We start from the raw sequence: 14,507 nt of genomic DNA, 5'->3' as shown, positions 1-14,507 counted from the left end.
CTTTGAGGTGCTTGGGGAAAAAAAAAAAAGAAATTTCCTCTTTGAAGAAATCATAAGACTTAAAGAAAAGGAGGGGCTGGGCAAAGGCTTTGAGGTGGGAACTTTGGAAATTTAAGGGATGTGCTTCAGGAACATCAAGATTGACCCAGATGTTGATTCAGGTTATAGTTTATCCAGGCCAGAGCTCCCTGGGGTCTATTAGCTCACCCCGAGTCCAGACCAAATGCACAGCCAAAGGCCGAAGGCCCCTGATCTGCTGGCTGTGTGGGGCAATTGAAGAAGCTAATGAAGACTTGGATTGTGTTAAGACGCCTTCCTCTGAGACTTGTGTCTCAGGCACATATGATGGTCCCAATGCCCCCTGTCCTGATCAGATCACAGATGGAATAGTGTGCTCAGTTCTGGGTACCATGTTTTAAGATGGGCACTGATAAACTGGAGATCATCCCAGAGGAGGAAATGGCCCTTGAATCCATGCCATCTAAGGATCAGTAGAAGTTGCTGAGTGTTTTTGACTTGGAGAAAACTTAGAGGTGGATGCCCATTTTCAAGTGGTTGAAGGGCTGCCTCTTAGAAAAGGATGGATTAAATTAGGCAACTAGATAACACAGAGTTCTGGACTTTGTATCAGGACAGATCTAAGGTCAAAACTGCATTAAGCATACTGGGAGCATGACCCTGCACAACTCATTTAATCTCTTGCCTTGATTCCTCAGCTATAAAATGGGGAAATAATAGCATTACATCATAGAGATGTTATAAGGATCAAATGGGTTAACACAGGTGAAATTCCATTTAAGTTCTTGCTATTGTTATTATTTTCATTTTTTGGCCCAAAGGAGAGACCAAGGAACCATGAGTAAAAGTTGCCAATTTGGGCTGGAGGACAAGACCAGCTTCTTATCAATTAGAGCTATTCAAAGTGACTAGAAGATGTAGAGAGGGGGTAGATTTCCTCTTCTTAGGGACCTACTGGCAGAGGCTGAAACAGGTTAGGGCCTCTGAGGTCCCCAATACTTTCAGGGCAGGGGGGTTCATTACTTAACCAGTCAGAGCTTCTGGGATCTGGGCTGTTTTGGAACATATTACCCTTCTCTGGGATTTTGACAGGGATCAAAATATATCAAATTTCCCATTCGTATACTTTGAATCTGACATTACCCAGTTTCATAACTAGATACTTCTGTTTGTTCAAAAAGGGAAGTTTTGTTTTTTTGATGAACTCTAGTTTTTTTTTTTGTTGTTGTTGTTTTTGGTTTTTGTTTTTCCTCTATGAACTGGAAAGCTGAGACTCTTCTTGAAACAATTTCTTTTTTTCTTCAATCCTTCTTGAAATTAAAAGTTTTGCTGCAGTTTTATTTTCTCTCTCATTTGCAATGTTTGTTGCAGAATAACCTTTTTTTTAAAATGAAGTTGAACATGTAATATCACTAAATAATTGGACATTGTATATGAGATGTTCCTGATTTATCTCTTGTTGGGCTTGTCCAAGTCCTTGTAGATCCACAAAAGGAGAAAATAAGCAGAGTATTACAACTTATAAATGTTTATATTGTGTAGTGTAGTTATAATTGTGTTTATATTGTATTGTGTGTAGTACTAACTCTGGGCTCAGAGGGTCCGGGTTCCAAACTTGCCTCTGATACTTGCTCCCCATGTAAATAGTTGGTATATAAAGTCACCAATTCATGGGGGTTCAGTTTCCTCATGTCACAGAGTCCTAGTTTCAACAGTGAAAGGGATTTTAGGGGTTGTTACTTAGTAAGCATTTATTTAGTATCTACTATCAATCAATCAACACTTATTAAGCATCTATTATGTGCCAGGCATTGTATTAAGTGATGGGGATTCAAAGAAAGGTAAAAGCAGTCCCTGTTCTCCCCTGGCAGTTTAAATAGGAGAAAACACACAAACAACTCTTTGCAAACTAGATATAGGATGAATTCACTTCAGAAGAAAAGCAATAGCATTTGTATTTATTAGCAAAAAGATTGGAAAAGGTCTCTTGCAGAGCATGTAAGCTGAATCTTAAAGAAAATCAGGAAATCCAGGAAGCAGAGATGAGGAGAAAAGGGTATGGAGAATAGCTGGTGAAATGCATCGAATCAAATAATGGAAGAACAGCAAGGAAGTCACTGTCCCCAGATAGGGAGTACACAGTAGGGAGTAATGTATTAGAAGACTGGAAAGATAAAAGGGGGTAGGTTTGGAAAGGTTTTAAAAATGAAACAGAATTTTTAATTTGATGCTGGAAGTGATAGGGAGCCACAGGAGTTTATTGATTAGAGGAGTAGCATGGTCAGAACTGTCTTTTAGGAAAACCACTTTGACGGCTGAGTGAAGGATAGACAGGAGTGGGGGAAGACTTGAGGCAGGGAGAACAGCCAGCAGGTTGGTGGTACTGACAGAAGAGAGGGAAGTTATAGAAGAGAGATGTTGCCAAATTTGAATTTATAGGACTTGGTAATGCACTGCATATAAGGTGAGAAAGTTGGACAATGTCACTTCTTTTGTGAACCTGGGTAATGGGAGGATGATTCGCCTTTAACAGTAATAGAGAAGGTAGGAAGAATGAAGCATTTTTTTGGAGCGGAAGATAATGAGTTCAGTTTTTAACATGTTGAGTTTAGATGTCTACAGGGCATTTGGAAACTGGAAAGACTGGAGATTGGGAAAGAGGTTAGGGTTAATGGGAGGATGATAGCGCCTTCAACAGTAATAGAATATTAGAATACTAGAAATCCCTTTGAATCTGAGAGAAGTGCTTACCTGACACCACAAGAGTACCTAACTGATAATTGTGTAACACCTTAAACGTGTTACCCATTGTGTTGTCATGGAGATAAAAGGAGATGCCATTTTAAACTGTAAAGAACTTTTATTTAAAAAAAAAAAGCAAAGTAAAAGAACTTAGCAAACCTTAAAACACTTTGTAAATGCTATTGTTAATTATTATTATTCCACATTTGACTTATATGTCAGCCCTGTGAAGTCAGTACTAGATTCTTCACATGACTTAAAGGCAGGATAGGCTAGACCGACTAGTCCAAACTTCACATTTTGCGGATGGGGAAACTGAGTCTCAGAGCTACCCAAGGTCACATAGGTAGTGTCACAAGTGAAACATGAAGTCATTCTCCCTGATTACAAGTCCAATATTTTGCCAATTGTGCCAGGCTGCTTCTCGGAGTCAGTTAGCTGAGGGAATTGAATTAAAACTGTATGAGGTGGGTACTATTACTATCCCATTTTACAGATGAGCAAATTGAGGCAGAAAATGTTAAGTGACTTGCCCAGAATCACACTATTAGTAAGATTTAAACTCGAGGCTTTCAAACTCCAGTTCTTACACTCTTATCTACTCACCACTTCAAATGAGATCCTGGGCACACATCATTTCAGAAACCTTTAAAATGCTTTATAAAAGTCAGGGATGATGCTCAGAAGTTGTATCTACCCTTAAAGTATGAAGATTTCCCATCATTCATATATAGAGCAAGGCCTGGGTTTAAATCCTGCCTAAAATCTTTACGGTATGACTTCAGGTAGCTCACCAAACTTCTGCCTTGATTTCCTCATCTGAAATAACAAGGATGGTGATATCTCTAGTAGTCAACTTACAGGGTTATTATAAGGCCCAAATGAGATGATACCAGTAAAGTGACTTCTATCCTTTCCGTGTCTGTCAGGAAGCAGGATGGGATGGGGAATGGGTAGAGAAATGGCCTGAAAGGTAGTAAGACTTCTGACACATCCTGACTGTGTGATCCTAGGCACATCCCTTAATGTCTCAGAGCTGCAGGAAACTTAAAGACCACAGGTTAGAAGAAGAGGAGCCAGCCTGTGTGGTTGGAAGAGGAAGTGTTCTTACTCTGAAGTTCCCTCCATCAATGACATCACACATCCCTTTCTCTGGATTGCCAGTAAATGATGATGGTGATGGTGGCGATGCAGAAGTATATGTCACAGACTTTTTTTTGAAGGTGAATCCCCACCAGATTTCCAACAAAAGTAGCAGCGTGGAAATAGCAAATGAGTGGATGAAGAAAACATTTATTAAATGATTACTGTATGCACAGCACTGTGTTAAGCATTGAGGATACAACTAGAAAAAGTGAGAGTTCTTTCTCTCGAGGAGGAGACAATCTAATTGGAAGGTTTTGGTTGCAAGTCCTTGAGGTACCGTGGCAATAAAACAGATGCTGATGCATCTACTTTAAGTGTCATTTCCACTGGATAAATCATATCAGTTTCTTATTTTGAGTCATCTGGCAGTGTCAAAGACCATGGCGGCAAGAACTTTCTTTTCTAGGTCTTTAGTAGGATCGATGTGTGAAGTCCTACTGGAACTAGTTAGAAAACGCATTTGTTTCCTGCATTTTTAATTCTAAAGTCCTAGTTCACATTATAATCATGATGATGTAAGGTAATGTTTTAATTACGTTTTCAGAAAGCGTATAGCTAACTATTTGGAGGAGAGATGCATTAGGGGATATTAAGGTAATATGAAGGAAGGGCTTGGCTAGGTACGTCAATAATCTTAGAGATTAAGACCAGTTAGGAATCTTTCTAGGTCTCTGCTGCTATCAGCAAAGACAAATTCTTGTGTTCATAGAGGCTGCTTACTTTTTTTTCTAATTAAATTTTTTTTCTTAGTCAGTAAGCACCCATTTTTTTTCTCTCTCCCATTTCCCCTGACCACTTTCCTCCATAATATCAATTGGAGGTCTTACTGATGATATCAAGAAGTTGGGCAGGAATTGTATTCAGAAGTCATGGGTTCAAATCCTACCTTTGATGTTTACAGTCTCTGTGACTTTGGACAAATGTCTTTATTTCCACATGTCATTTTCCTCATCTGTAAAGGAAGGGGTTGGGGATGGGGACTTCTAAGGTCTCATCCAGTTCTCTCTCTAAGTTCCTATGTTCCTTTTGGAACTCAGTGTCCTCTGTAAAATACAATCTGATGAGTGAATCAACTATGCTCCATCAGGATCTCTCACTGATGATGTTGTTTTGTTTGTGTTCTAGGTTACAGCCCCAGGAAAAACTGCCAAGTAAGTCAGCCCTTCCCTGGGCAAAAATCCCCTAAATCTTTCCCTTCCTAAAACAGCTTCTACCAGATGCCCTCTGCAGTCTGATGAGGGTTGAAATAGCTTACCCCAAATCTCTGGTCTTCTAGAGTGAGCAAGCCTATGTTTGGGCGGCTGCACTGGGAGCTGTCCAGCCTTTGACCCACCCAACCATTGGGCCTGGCTGGTAACCCTTTGTCTTGGCCCCTGAGGAAGGAGAGGCTGAGTCTGGGAAGGCTTTCTCCTGCAGAGCTGGAACTGATGCCAGGAACCCAAGCCACAATTGCTGGCTTATCCTTCTGGGGTTTTCCAGAACAGAGTGGCAGCCAGCTACCTATAGACAATTATTTTTTCAGCACATGGCTGAAACTTTTCTGGGGTGGGATGTAGGCAAAGTCCAGAGGGCAGGGATAAAGACACCATTTCCTTGCTTCATTTTTTAGCTGGTAAAAAGAAGCAATAAAATGCTTATGAGCACCTACTATGTGCCACGTGTTATACCACTAAAATTTCACAACCATCCTGGGAAGTAGGTGCTACTATTATCCCCCATTTTACATTTAGAATAGGGAATGTTAGGGCCCTTAGAACACAGGACATCAGAGCTTGGTCCCGACCCTTTCAGATACTGACTACTTGTATGACCCTGGGCAAGTCACTTAACCTTTCCCATCTTCAGTTTCCCCATCTGTAAAATGAGGGGAATTGGACCCAATGGCCTCTTAAATCCCTTTCTATCTCTAGAACTAGAACTTTTTAACTATTGGCTAGGCAAGTCAATTAACCTTTCTCTGCCTCAGTTTATTCAGCTGAAGATGTGAATATTAATAGCACCTGCCACTGTGGATTGCTGTGAATCTCAAATCAAGTTAAAAAACTATATATGTAATATATATATTAATATTACATATACTATATGTTCATGTAATATGTATATGACTAGCTCCTCCTCCAGATCACACTGACCACTGGACATCTTCAGACATAATGGTTAATAATCACGTGTGTTTTATTGAATTGCTTGCCATCTAGGGGAGGGGGTGGGGGGAAGGAGGGAAAAATCTGAAACATAAGATTATTCAAGGATCAGTGTTGAAAATTATCCATGAATATTTTTTGAAAATAAAAAGCTTTAAAAATAAAAAAAATTAGTCACATAGGTTTGTAATATGTATACATATACACATATATGTGCGTGTGTATGCAAAAATACTATGGACAGATAAGTGATTCAATGGTTGGAACTCTGATTCTGGAATCAGGAAAACCTGAATTCAAATCCAGCCTCAGATAACTTCCTAGCTGTGTGACTCTGGGCAAGTCATTTTGCCCAATTTGCCTCTGTTTCCTCATTTGTAAAATGAGTTGGAGAAGGAAATGGCAAATCACTCCAATGTCTTTGCTAAGAAAACCTCAAGTGGGGGTCACAGTCACATACAACTGAAAAAAATGACTGAACAAGAATCTATGTGTACATGTACATGTATGGATATATAATATATGCATAGGTGCACACTATATGTATAACATATATGTGCATATACATACACATATATGGATATGTACATCTACGCATATTATATATACAGATACACGTGTGTGTGTGTATATTATCAAGCCAGAAGCTTGACTTATATAGAGGTAGGTATAGCCCCCCCACACCATCCTCCTCAGATCAAAGTTCTCAGCATCAGGAGTGAGTTTCTTATTGGCATTCGTAGCCCCAGTTTGGAGGTCATATTGAGTTCCCCCATTCTTCAAGTTCATGTCCTCTCTGTCAGCAGCCCAGGAATCTTCCAAAGAAAGCCAATGTCTCTGAAAAGCAAGGGTTAATGAGTAGTCGCCCGGCCCCGGAGACAGCGAAGTCTATGATCTCCTTCTGCAAGGAATCTGTTGGCGCGGATCTGAATGCTGCTGAGAATCTTGGCCCTGGCGATATTTCTGAACCCAGACCGATCCTGGAGCACACCAATAACCAGATCGGTGAGTCACTGAGGGTCTGGTATGTGAAGTGTCTGGTTGGGAGGAGCTGAGACCTTGACACTGGAAATTTCATAAGTGACTGAAAGGGCTGGTTGGGTACAAAGATTGTTCACCCTTCTAGGCTTGGTGGCAGGTTATCTGGGTTCAGACCCAGCTCCAAAATTTACTTCTGTGCTAGGCACAGGGTTTGAACCCAGGCCCTCTGACATCATAGCCAACTGATGTCTTCCTCTGACTTTTCTTCTAGTTTTTAATCTAGGAGCTTGCAAATTTATCAGCCAAGTGACCTTGAACAAATCACTTAAATCTCAAGCTCCTTATTAGCAAAATGAGGGCAAACTCACTTGCACTGCTTGCTTCCCAGAGCTGGGATGAGAAAAGCTCTTAGCAAAGCCTAAAGAGTTATAGAAATGTTAATAATTTGTAATTCCCAGCCCCCCACCTTTTAAAAAACACCAAGTAAATGTAAAAGCATTGAGAGAGAATAGCTGATTTGTGTTTTCTCACTGTAGTTGGAGTGGGGGAAGGGAGAGCAGAGATACCCCAAGGAAGTACTCAGATGAGGCTTATGGAGCAAGTATTCAGACAGTGGTTGCTAAATGCATAAATCTTTGAAGAATATGGAAATAATCACTGTGGACATGGGCAGATGCAAAGGAACAGCGCATAGAATGGAATACTGAGACATGATGGAATGTCACAAAGGAAGCACTCAGAGTGAATTGGGGTTAATCTTAGAAGGTGTCTTGGACTGTGTTAAGATCAGCAATAGATCTTGGAGGCAGAAGATATGAGAATGAGAGAAAGAAGGGAAGAAGGAAGGAAGGAAGGAAGGAAGGAAGGAAGGAAGGAAGGAAGGAAGGAAGGAAGGAAGGAAGGAAGGAAGGAAGGAAGGAAGGAAGGAAGGAAGGAAAGAGAAATAGAGAAGGAAAGAAACAAGGAAGGAAGGGAAGGAAGGATTAGGAAGAAAGGAAGGAAGAAAAAAAGTAAGTAAATCTTGTTGGGAAGGAAGGAAGAAGGAAAGAAGGGAAATAAGGAAGGAAGAAAGAAAGAGGAATAAGGAAAGAAGGAAGGAGAGAGAGAAAGGAATGAATAAATGAAGAGAGGAAAAAATAAGAAAAGAGAAAGAATGGAAGGAGGAAGGGAAAGAGGAAGGAAGAAGGAAGGATAAGGAGGAAAGGAAAGAAGGAGAGAAGGAAGTTAAATTTTCTTAGCAAAAGAAGGGAAGAAGGAAAGAAGGGAAGGAAGAAAGAAAGGAAAGAATAGAGGAATAAAGAAAGAATAAAGGAAGGAAGGAGGGAGGAAAGGAAAAAGAAAGGAGGAAGGAAGTAAATCTTGTTGGGAAGGGAAGGAAGAAAGAAAGGAGAGAATAAGGGGAGAGAGAAAGAGAGAGAGAGAGAGAGAGAGAGAGAGAGAGAGAGAGAGAGAGAGAGAGAGAGAGAGAGAGAGAGAGAGAGAGGGAGGGAGGGAGAGAGGGAGGGAGGGAGAGGAGAAGGAATGAAGGAAGAGAGGAGAGGAAAAAAAAGGAAAGAAAAAAGTAAGGAAAAAGAGGGTGGGAGGAAGTACTAAGGAAGGATAAGGGGGAAAGAAAGGAAGGAGAGAAGGAAGTGTTGTTGGCAAGGGAAGGAAGGAAGGGAAGAAAGAAAGAAGGGAAGGAAGGAAGGAAGGGAGGAAGGAAGCATTTAATTGAACTCCTGCTTTGTGCCAGGAACTGTGCTAACAATAGAGGAATCGTTACACTGGAGGAGAATGCTGAAGACTGGAAACAGAGGAAAAAAATTTGTAAAAAAAAAATTTTTTTTTAGCTTCACACAGATTTGTAGTTAGAAAGGGGAGAAGTGTGTTAATAGACAAATGTCCTGACATTATTGTGAAAAATAGTTTTGACATCTGAAGTCCCTTCCAGCTCTTAAGTCTTTGATCCTGTGATTCCAGGTCACTTCCCCTTTCTGGCCTTCAGTTTGTTCATCTGTAAAATGAGAGGATGGGACTAGATGAAGTCCTTTCTAGCTCTGAATCTGGGGTCCCATGATGCCCTCATCCCAGAGTTCTGAGTGTTCATTATTATGTTCTCAGGGACTCTGGTCGATCTTCAGACCGTACTCTGAGAACTGCTGATTTAATCCAATTCCTCATTTTACAGATGAGGAAACTGAGGCCCAAAGCTGATTAAATTGACCCAGGAAATCAGTAACAAACTGAGATTAAAATCCAGGACCTCTCCTTGCAAATCCAGTCCTTTTTCCCCCTTTAGACTCCATTGTGACTGGCACGTAGGCAAGGATATGTTCTGGCTAGTGGCTGGTATTCAGGGGGCACAGGCAGTGCTTAAAAGAACAGGGTGAATGCCCATTTCTTGGCCTGGCTCTTTGGCCAGGTGCCTCTAGCCTGGTATTCCATGGAAGGAGGAGCCTGTGGCCTGGGGATTGCCCATAGTAGATGGAGTCAGAGAAAGGCTTAAGTCTATCCTGAAAATGTCACTCCAGTATTATCTGCAGTCAAGGGGTCAAGCAAAACTATGCAAGTTCACCTAATCCTGGGTCCCAGAATGGGAGCTGAAGCTTTTTGGAAGCCAAGTCAAGAATGGCCCTTTACTTTCAGCAAATCCAGAACCAGAGAGACAACTTCCACTCAGGACCTTGGTTTCAGAACAATATTGGGTCACAAATCTAGAGCAGCAAGGAACCTCAGAAACTGTCTAATCCATCCCCCCAATTTTATAGATGAGGAAACTGAGACCCAGAAGGTTAAGCTTTGAAATCTAAGATCATGGTTCTAGAGGTGGAACTAGCACTCTACTTTTACAGATGAGAAAATGTCAGCCTAGTGGTTAAGTGATATGCCTAAGACTAAATGTCTGTAATGAGATTTAGACCCAGAACCTCTGATTCCAGAACTGGACTTCATCTTAGAGAGCCAGGATGGCTGTTTACCAATAAAAAACAAAAAATAAATGAGATCTTTGAGAACATCTGAATGGTAGCCCTGGTGTTTCCCAGGGAAAGCTATTTCCTCTTTGAGCCTGGGCCTCTCCCCAGATTGTCCCAGGCCTTGGGGAGCTTTCCCCACCCACCCCACATCCGTGCCCAGTGGCCCAGCCACATGCGAAATCAAGGTCCCCCATGGAGAATAACTTCCCTAAATTCAGCCGGCAGGGGGACGGGAAGTCTAAGCAGTCTCTAAAACGAGCTGTTCCTAAGACCAGGGGAAGAGAGAGATGGGGAAAAGTGTGCAACCTCTGTAGTGGGGCTCAGGCCTCCTTAACTTGGTACTTGCTCAATTTTTAATGGGCTTGTACAGCCTGCCTCTAACCTACGTAACCCTGGTCAAGTCACGTCACTGATTCCAGGCAACTTTTAAGACGCAGAGAATGGGGATTTTTCTTATCCCCAAATTTCCTCTGCCAGTAAAATCTCAGGTCTAGAATCTATCATTAGATAAATATGATAGATGAGATAAGATAATAATGATAGATAAGAATTTATCATTATTTTTATAAAATGAAACAAGGAAGCTAAGTGGTAGAGTGAATAAAACATTGGCCCTGTAGTCTGGAGGACCTACCTGAGAGCAAATCTAGACTTGAATACTTACTAGCTTTGTGATCCTGGCCAAGTCATTTAACCCTGATTATCCCCAAAAAATAAAATGAAGGAGAGGCAGCATATGGCAGAAGAGTTTCTTCATCTGGAAAATGGGGTTAATAATTACAGGACCTGTCTGAGATCCCAGAGAGGGGCCTTTGCAGCCCTTGAAATGCTATAGAAAATTTTCCCTTGATCATTACGGTGTTTGTCTAAAATCCAGCTTCACCTCATCCTCTTGCCTTGCAGAGAACATTTATATTATGAAAGCTGATACCGTGATTGTTGGGTCTGTTGCCAGAGTGTCCGAGGGCAGGAATCCCTCCACAACCTTGGAAATTGAGGAAAAGACCCTGGAGACAGACCAGTCTACCCATTATCCAGAACAGGAGACAGAGCTGTCCCCTGGGGGCCACATTGAAGTCATGTTCTCCGTGGAGGAGGAAGGGAAGGAATACCACTGGCCAACGGCTGTTTCTGCCAAGTGAGGGCCAGAGGAAGGAGGCCAGGCATCTCTGGGAGCGAGCTTGGGAAGCTGGGATAACAAGCAGGGGCTGAGCTGGGGGCCCTTCTCTGCAGGCCATGGGGCTCAGGACACATGCCTGAGCTGACCTTCCTGAATAGTTTAATGGATTACACTGGAATGTTCTGGAGGCTGTTCTGGCTTTGGCCAGATGCCCACCCTATGTGGCCAACTTCCACTTTAAAGAAAGTGATTTAGGGACAAGGGGCATTGAAAGGTTCCATTTGCTGGGAGAGAGAGAAGGATTTACTCTTCCCTGTCATCTCTCCATTGCTTCCAGGCCCAGGCCACCCAAGCACACTTGGCCGTCTTCATCGAGGGGCCTGGAATCCATTCTGTCTGGAGTGGCAGAGACCAAGTGGCTAGCTTTGGCCCTAGGCCACTGCTTACTTTTCCCCTGCACCCGGTACCCTGCAGTCCCCTTTCTGAAATGTTTCCTAGGACCTGATTGGCACATGCAAACATATCACTGGGAGAATGTGGTGTCTCAGAAGTGGGCTCTAAGCCAGTCCCCTGTGGTTATTCTGCTTGACTCGAAAAGGAAAGTCCAATGGGATTTGTGTTTAGATCTTTCTCTTCAGATCTTGTGAGCGCTGAGCAAAGAGCAGCAGATTTTAGGTTCAAAGGTGGGTAGCCCCCAGCTATGCTGACCATTCCCACTGATGGTATCCCACTGACCCATCAGTCCAGTGACATGTGGGTAGGTACTAGGTGCCCATCTTCTTTACCATCTTGTTTCCTGACTGCTGCTTCCTCAGCCTCCCTGATATCATCCGACAAGGACACCTCGACAAGGACATGAGATTTTCTAGCAGGCGGGATTCATCTGTCATCTGGAGTAGAGACCTTCCAAACCCTGAGCCTCCCATCTTATTTCCCCTCTGACTTAAATTGAAGAGTGTGAAGGAGAACTTTGGACTAAAGGAGATCCAGTTTCAAATCACACCTGATACTTAATAGCTCTGAGATCTGGGCAAGTCACTTAAATTATTTGCCTCCGTTTTCTCATTTGTAAGATGAGAGATGGTAACTCCTAACTTCCTACCCTGAGAAGAGGAAGGGTGGAGGGAAGCAGAGTAGGAAAGAGAAAACAGGAAAACTACAAAAGATACAGAGCTAAGCCTGCCTTGGTCCTTTTTTATGGAGCTTCGTCTTCTCTTTGAGAAGGCTGATTGCTATGCCTAGAATGATAGATAAGTAACTTTCACTAAGAACTGCTGAGGGTAAAAAAAAAAAAAAAAATGATCTGGACTGCTCTTGAGAGTCAGTAGCTCAGTAAACCCTGGGTGTGGTGGGAAAGTTTGGATCTTTGTATTGCAACTTTAGCATTTAATTTGTGTTTGTTTGAACCTCTGTACACAGGGAGACAAGGATAGCAAACAACCCAACACTTGTGTTGGTATAGCTCTCTGTCTTCAAATTCAGTGGATTGAGTAAATGCTGCTTGGACTAAATAAGGGTGTGAACATTAGTTAAGAGAAAATGTGTTGGCATTTCCCCAAGTCTGTTTGAATTTCTCTGTATTTGCCTTTCACCTTTAGGACACAAGCCTGATCAATGCAGGTGGGATGACATCTCTTAGGTTTTTGTATGTTACAAAAAGAGCATTGAATATGTCATTTCATACATGTAAGGCTGGAAAGAACCTTAAAAGTCATCCAATCCAACATTAAGTTGGGTTTCCGCCTCATCTCTAATGATTACTACACTTGTGACTAGATAAAGCCATTTTGCCGACCATGGTTTCCTCATCTAAAATGAAAGGATTGGATTACATCTGAGGTGTCAAACTAGGTCAGCCACTGTAAGCCATTAGCAAAACTCCCTAGTGTGACCCAAATCAAATTAAAAGACATTTGGGAAACATTTTAAAAAATACACAGAAATACAATACAATACAGATAATGTTAATTTGTGGTCTTCTAACTCCGTATGCATTGGCAAGGATTTATTTCTATTTGAAATGGACACCACTGCTTTCCTGGATTTCATCATCTCTAGAAGCTCATCATTCTACAAGATAAAATCAATTTATAAACTCATACCACCTCCGAACTTTTCCTACCACCTGTAGGACTTTGTTGTGTGTGTCCCTGCTCTGTGTAACCTTCCCCCCCAACCATACCCCATTCTTATGCGTTACAGCTCCTGTTAGATTGTGAGCTCTTTGAGGACAGTAATTTTTTAAAATAAGTTTTCATTGATATTTTCTAATTCTTGAATTAACATAGTATCCCACATATTCCTCCTCCTCCCCTTTCCAGAGAGCCAACTCATATGAGAAACTATTTTAGAGGGGGAAAAAAGAAACCCAACAAACTGATACATTGAAAAACTTTGAAAACATGTGCAATGTGTAACACATGTGGGCCTCCAACCTCCACAAACAAGTAGATTGGAAGATGTCTTTCTATATGTCTTTATTTGAATTCCACTTTTAATAACTTTGTTGCATTTACTTTTTATTTTTTGATATGTCACCATTCTTTCCATCTACATTGTTGTAATTGCTATGTATATTATTTTCTTAGCTCTGTTTGCTTCACTCTGAATTAATTCAAGTTAAGTTTTACAGCACAATCATATTCTGTTACATTCATGAACCATAATTTGTTTAGCCATATCCCAATAGGAATCTAGTTTGTTTCCAATTCTTAGTTATCAGAAAAAATTATTGCTTTATACATTTTGAAGTATATGGAAACATTTTTTTTTTTTTTTTTTTTTTTTTACCAATAGCTTCTTTAGGATATAAGCCCAATAATGGAGTCTCTGGCTCAAAAGGTAGTAACTTTATTTGCATTATTCCCAGTTACTTTCCAAAATGGTTATACCATTTCACAACTCCACCAACAATATTTTTATTGAATCTATCTTTCCACAACACCTCCAACATTTACTATTGCTATTTTTGTCATTTTTGTCAATATACAGAGTATGAGATGAAATTTCAGGGTTGTTTTGATTTGTGATTGTTTTATTACTAATGATTTGGAACATTTCTTCATGTGGTGGTGAATACTTTGCAGGTTGGTCTTTGGGGAACTGCTTATTCATATCCTTTGATCATTTAGCTACTGGAGAATGACTTATTTTTATACATTTATGACATATGTATGTGTATTTATGTGTGTATATTGATGCATACATATGTGCATATACCCCCCCAATAATAAATCCTTATCAGAGAAATTTGATAAGATTTTCTTTCACCATCTACAACCATTCAAACTTCCCTTCATTATCCTAGATATATAAATGGGCAGTAATTGTCATAAGCCTTTATTTTTTATCATTATTATAGCTTTTTATTTACAAGATATATGCATGGGTAATTTTACAACA

The 14,507-nt window shown here is 41.0% G+C and overlaps 1 protein-coding gene across 4 annotated transcripts in view; it reads left to right on the top strand.

Annotated features, from left to right (window-relative positions):
• The window catches only part of TNFRSF8 (TNF receptor superfamily member 8), an 81,725-nt gene extending 67,833 nt beyond the window's left edge, over positions 1 to 13,892 (top strand). For 2 of the 4 annotated variants that reach the window (XM_074306238.1, XM_074306235.1), the window contains 3 exons: positions 5,032 to 5,057; positions 6,857 to 7,055; positions 10,889 to 13,892. In XM_074306238.1, the coding sequence (XP_074162339.1) occupies positions 5,032 to 5,057; positions 6,857 to 7,055; positions 10,889 to 11,127 (464 nt within the window). In that variant the 3' untranslated portion in view covers positions 11,128 to 13,892. Of the gene's footprint in view, positions 1 to 5,031; positions 5,058 to 6,853; positions 7,056 to 10,888 lie in introns of all 4 variants that reach the window. The other 2 variants (XM_074306236.1, XM_074306234.1) reach the window with 1 other exon arrangement.
• The last annotated feature ends 615 nt before the right edge of the window (positions 13,893 to 14,507 follow it).

The sequence above is a fragment of the Sminthopsis crassicaudata genome, chromosome 3 (assembly GCF_048593235.1).
Source record: "Sminthopsis crassicaudata isolate SCR6 chromosome 3, ASM4859323v1, whole genome shotgun sequence".
NCBI classification, from domain to species: Eukaryota; Metazoa; Chordata; class Mammalia; order Dasyuromorphia; family Dasyuridae; genus Sminthopsis; species Sminthopsis crassicaudata.
The sequence above is the reverse complement of the archived record's forward strand: the minus strand, read 5'-3'. Positions and strand labels throughout refer to the sequence as shown.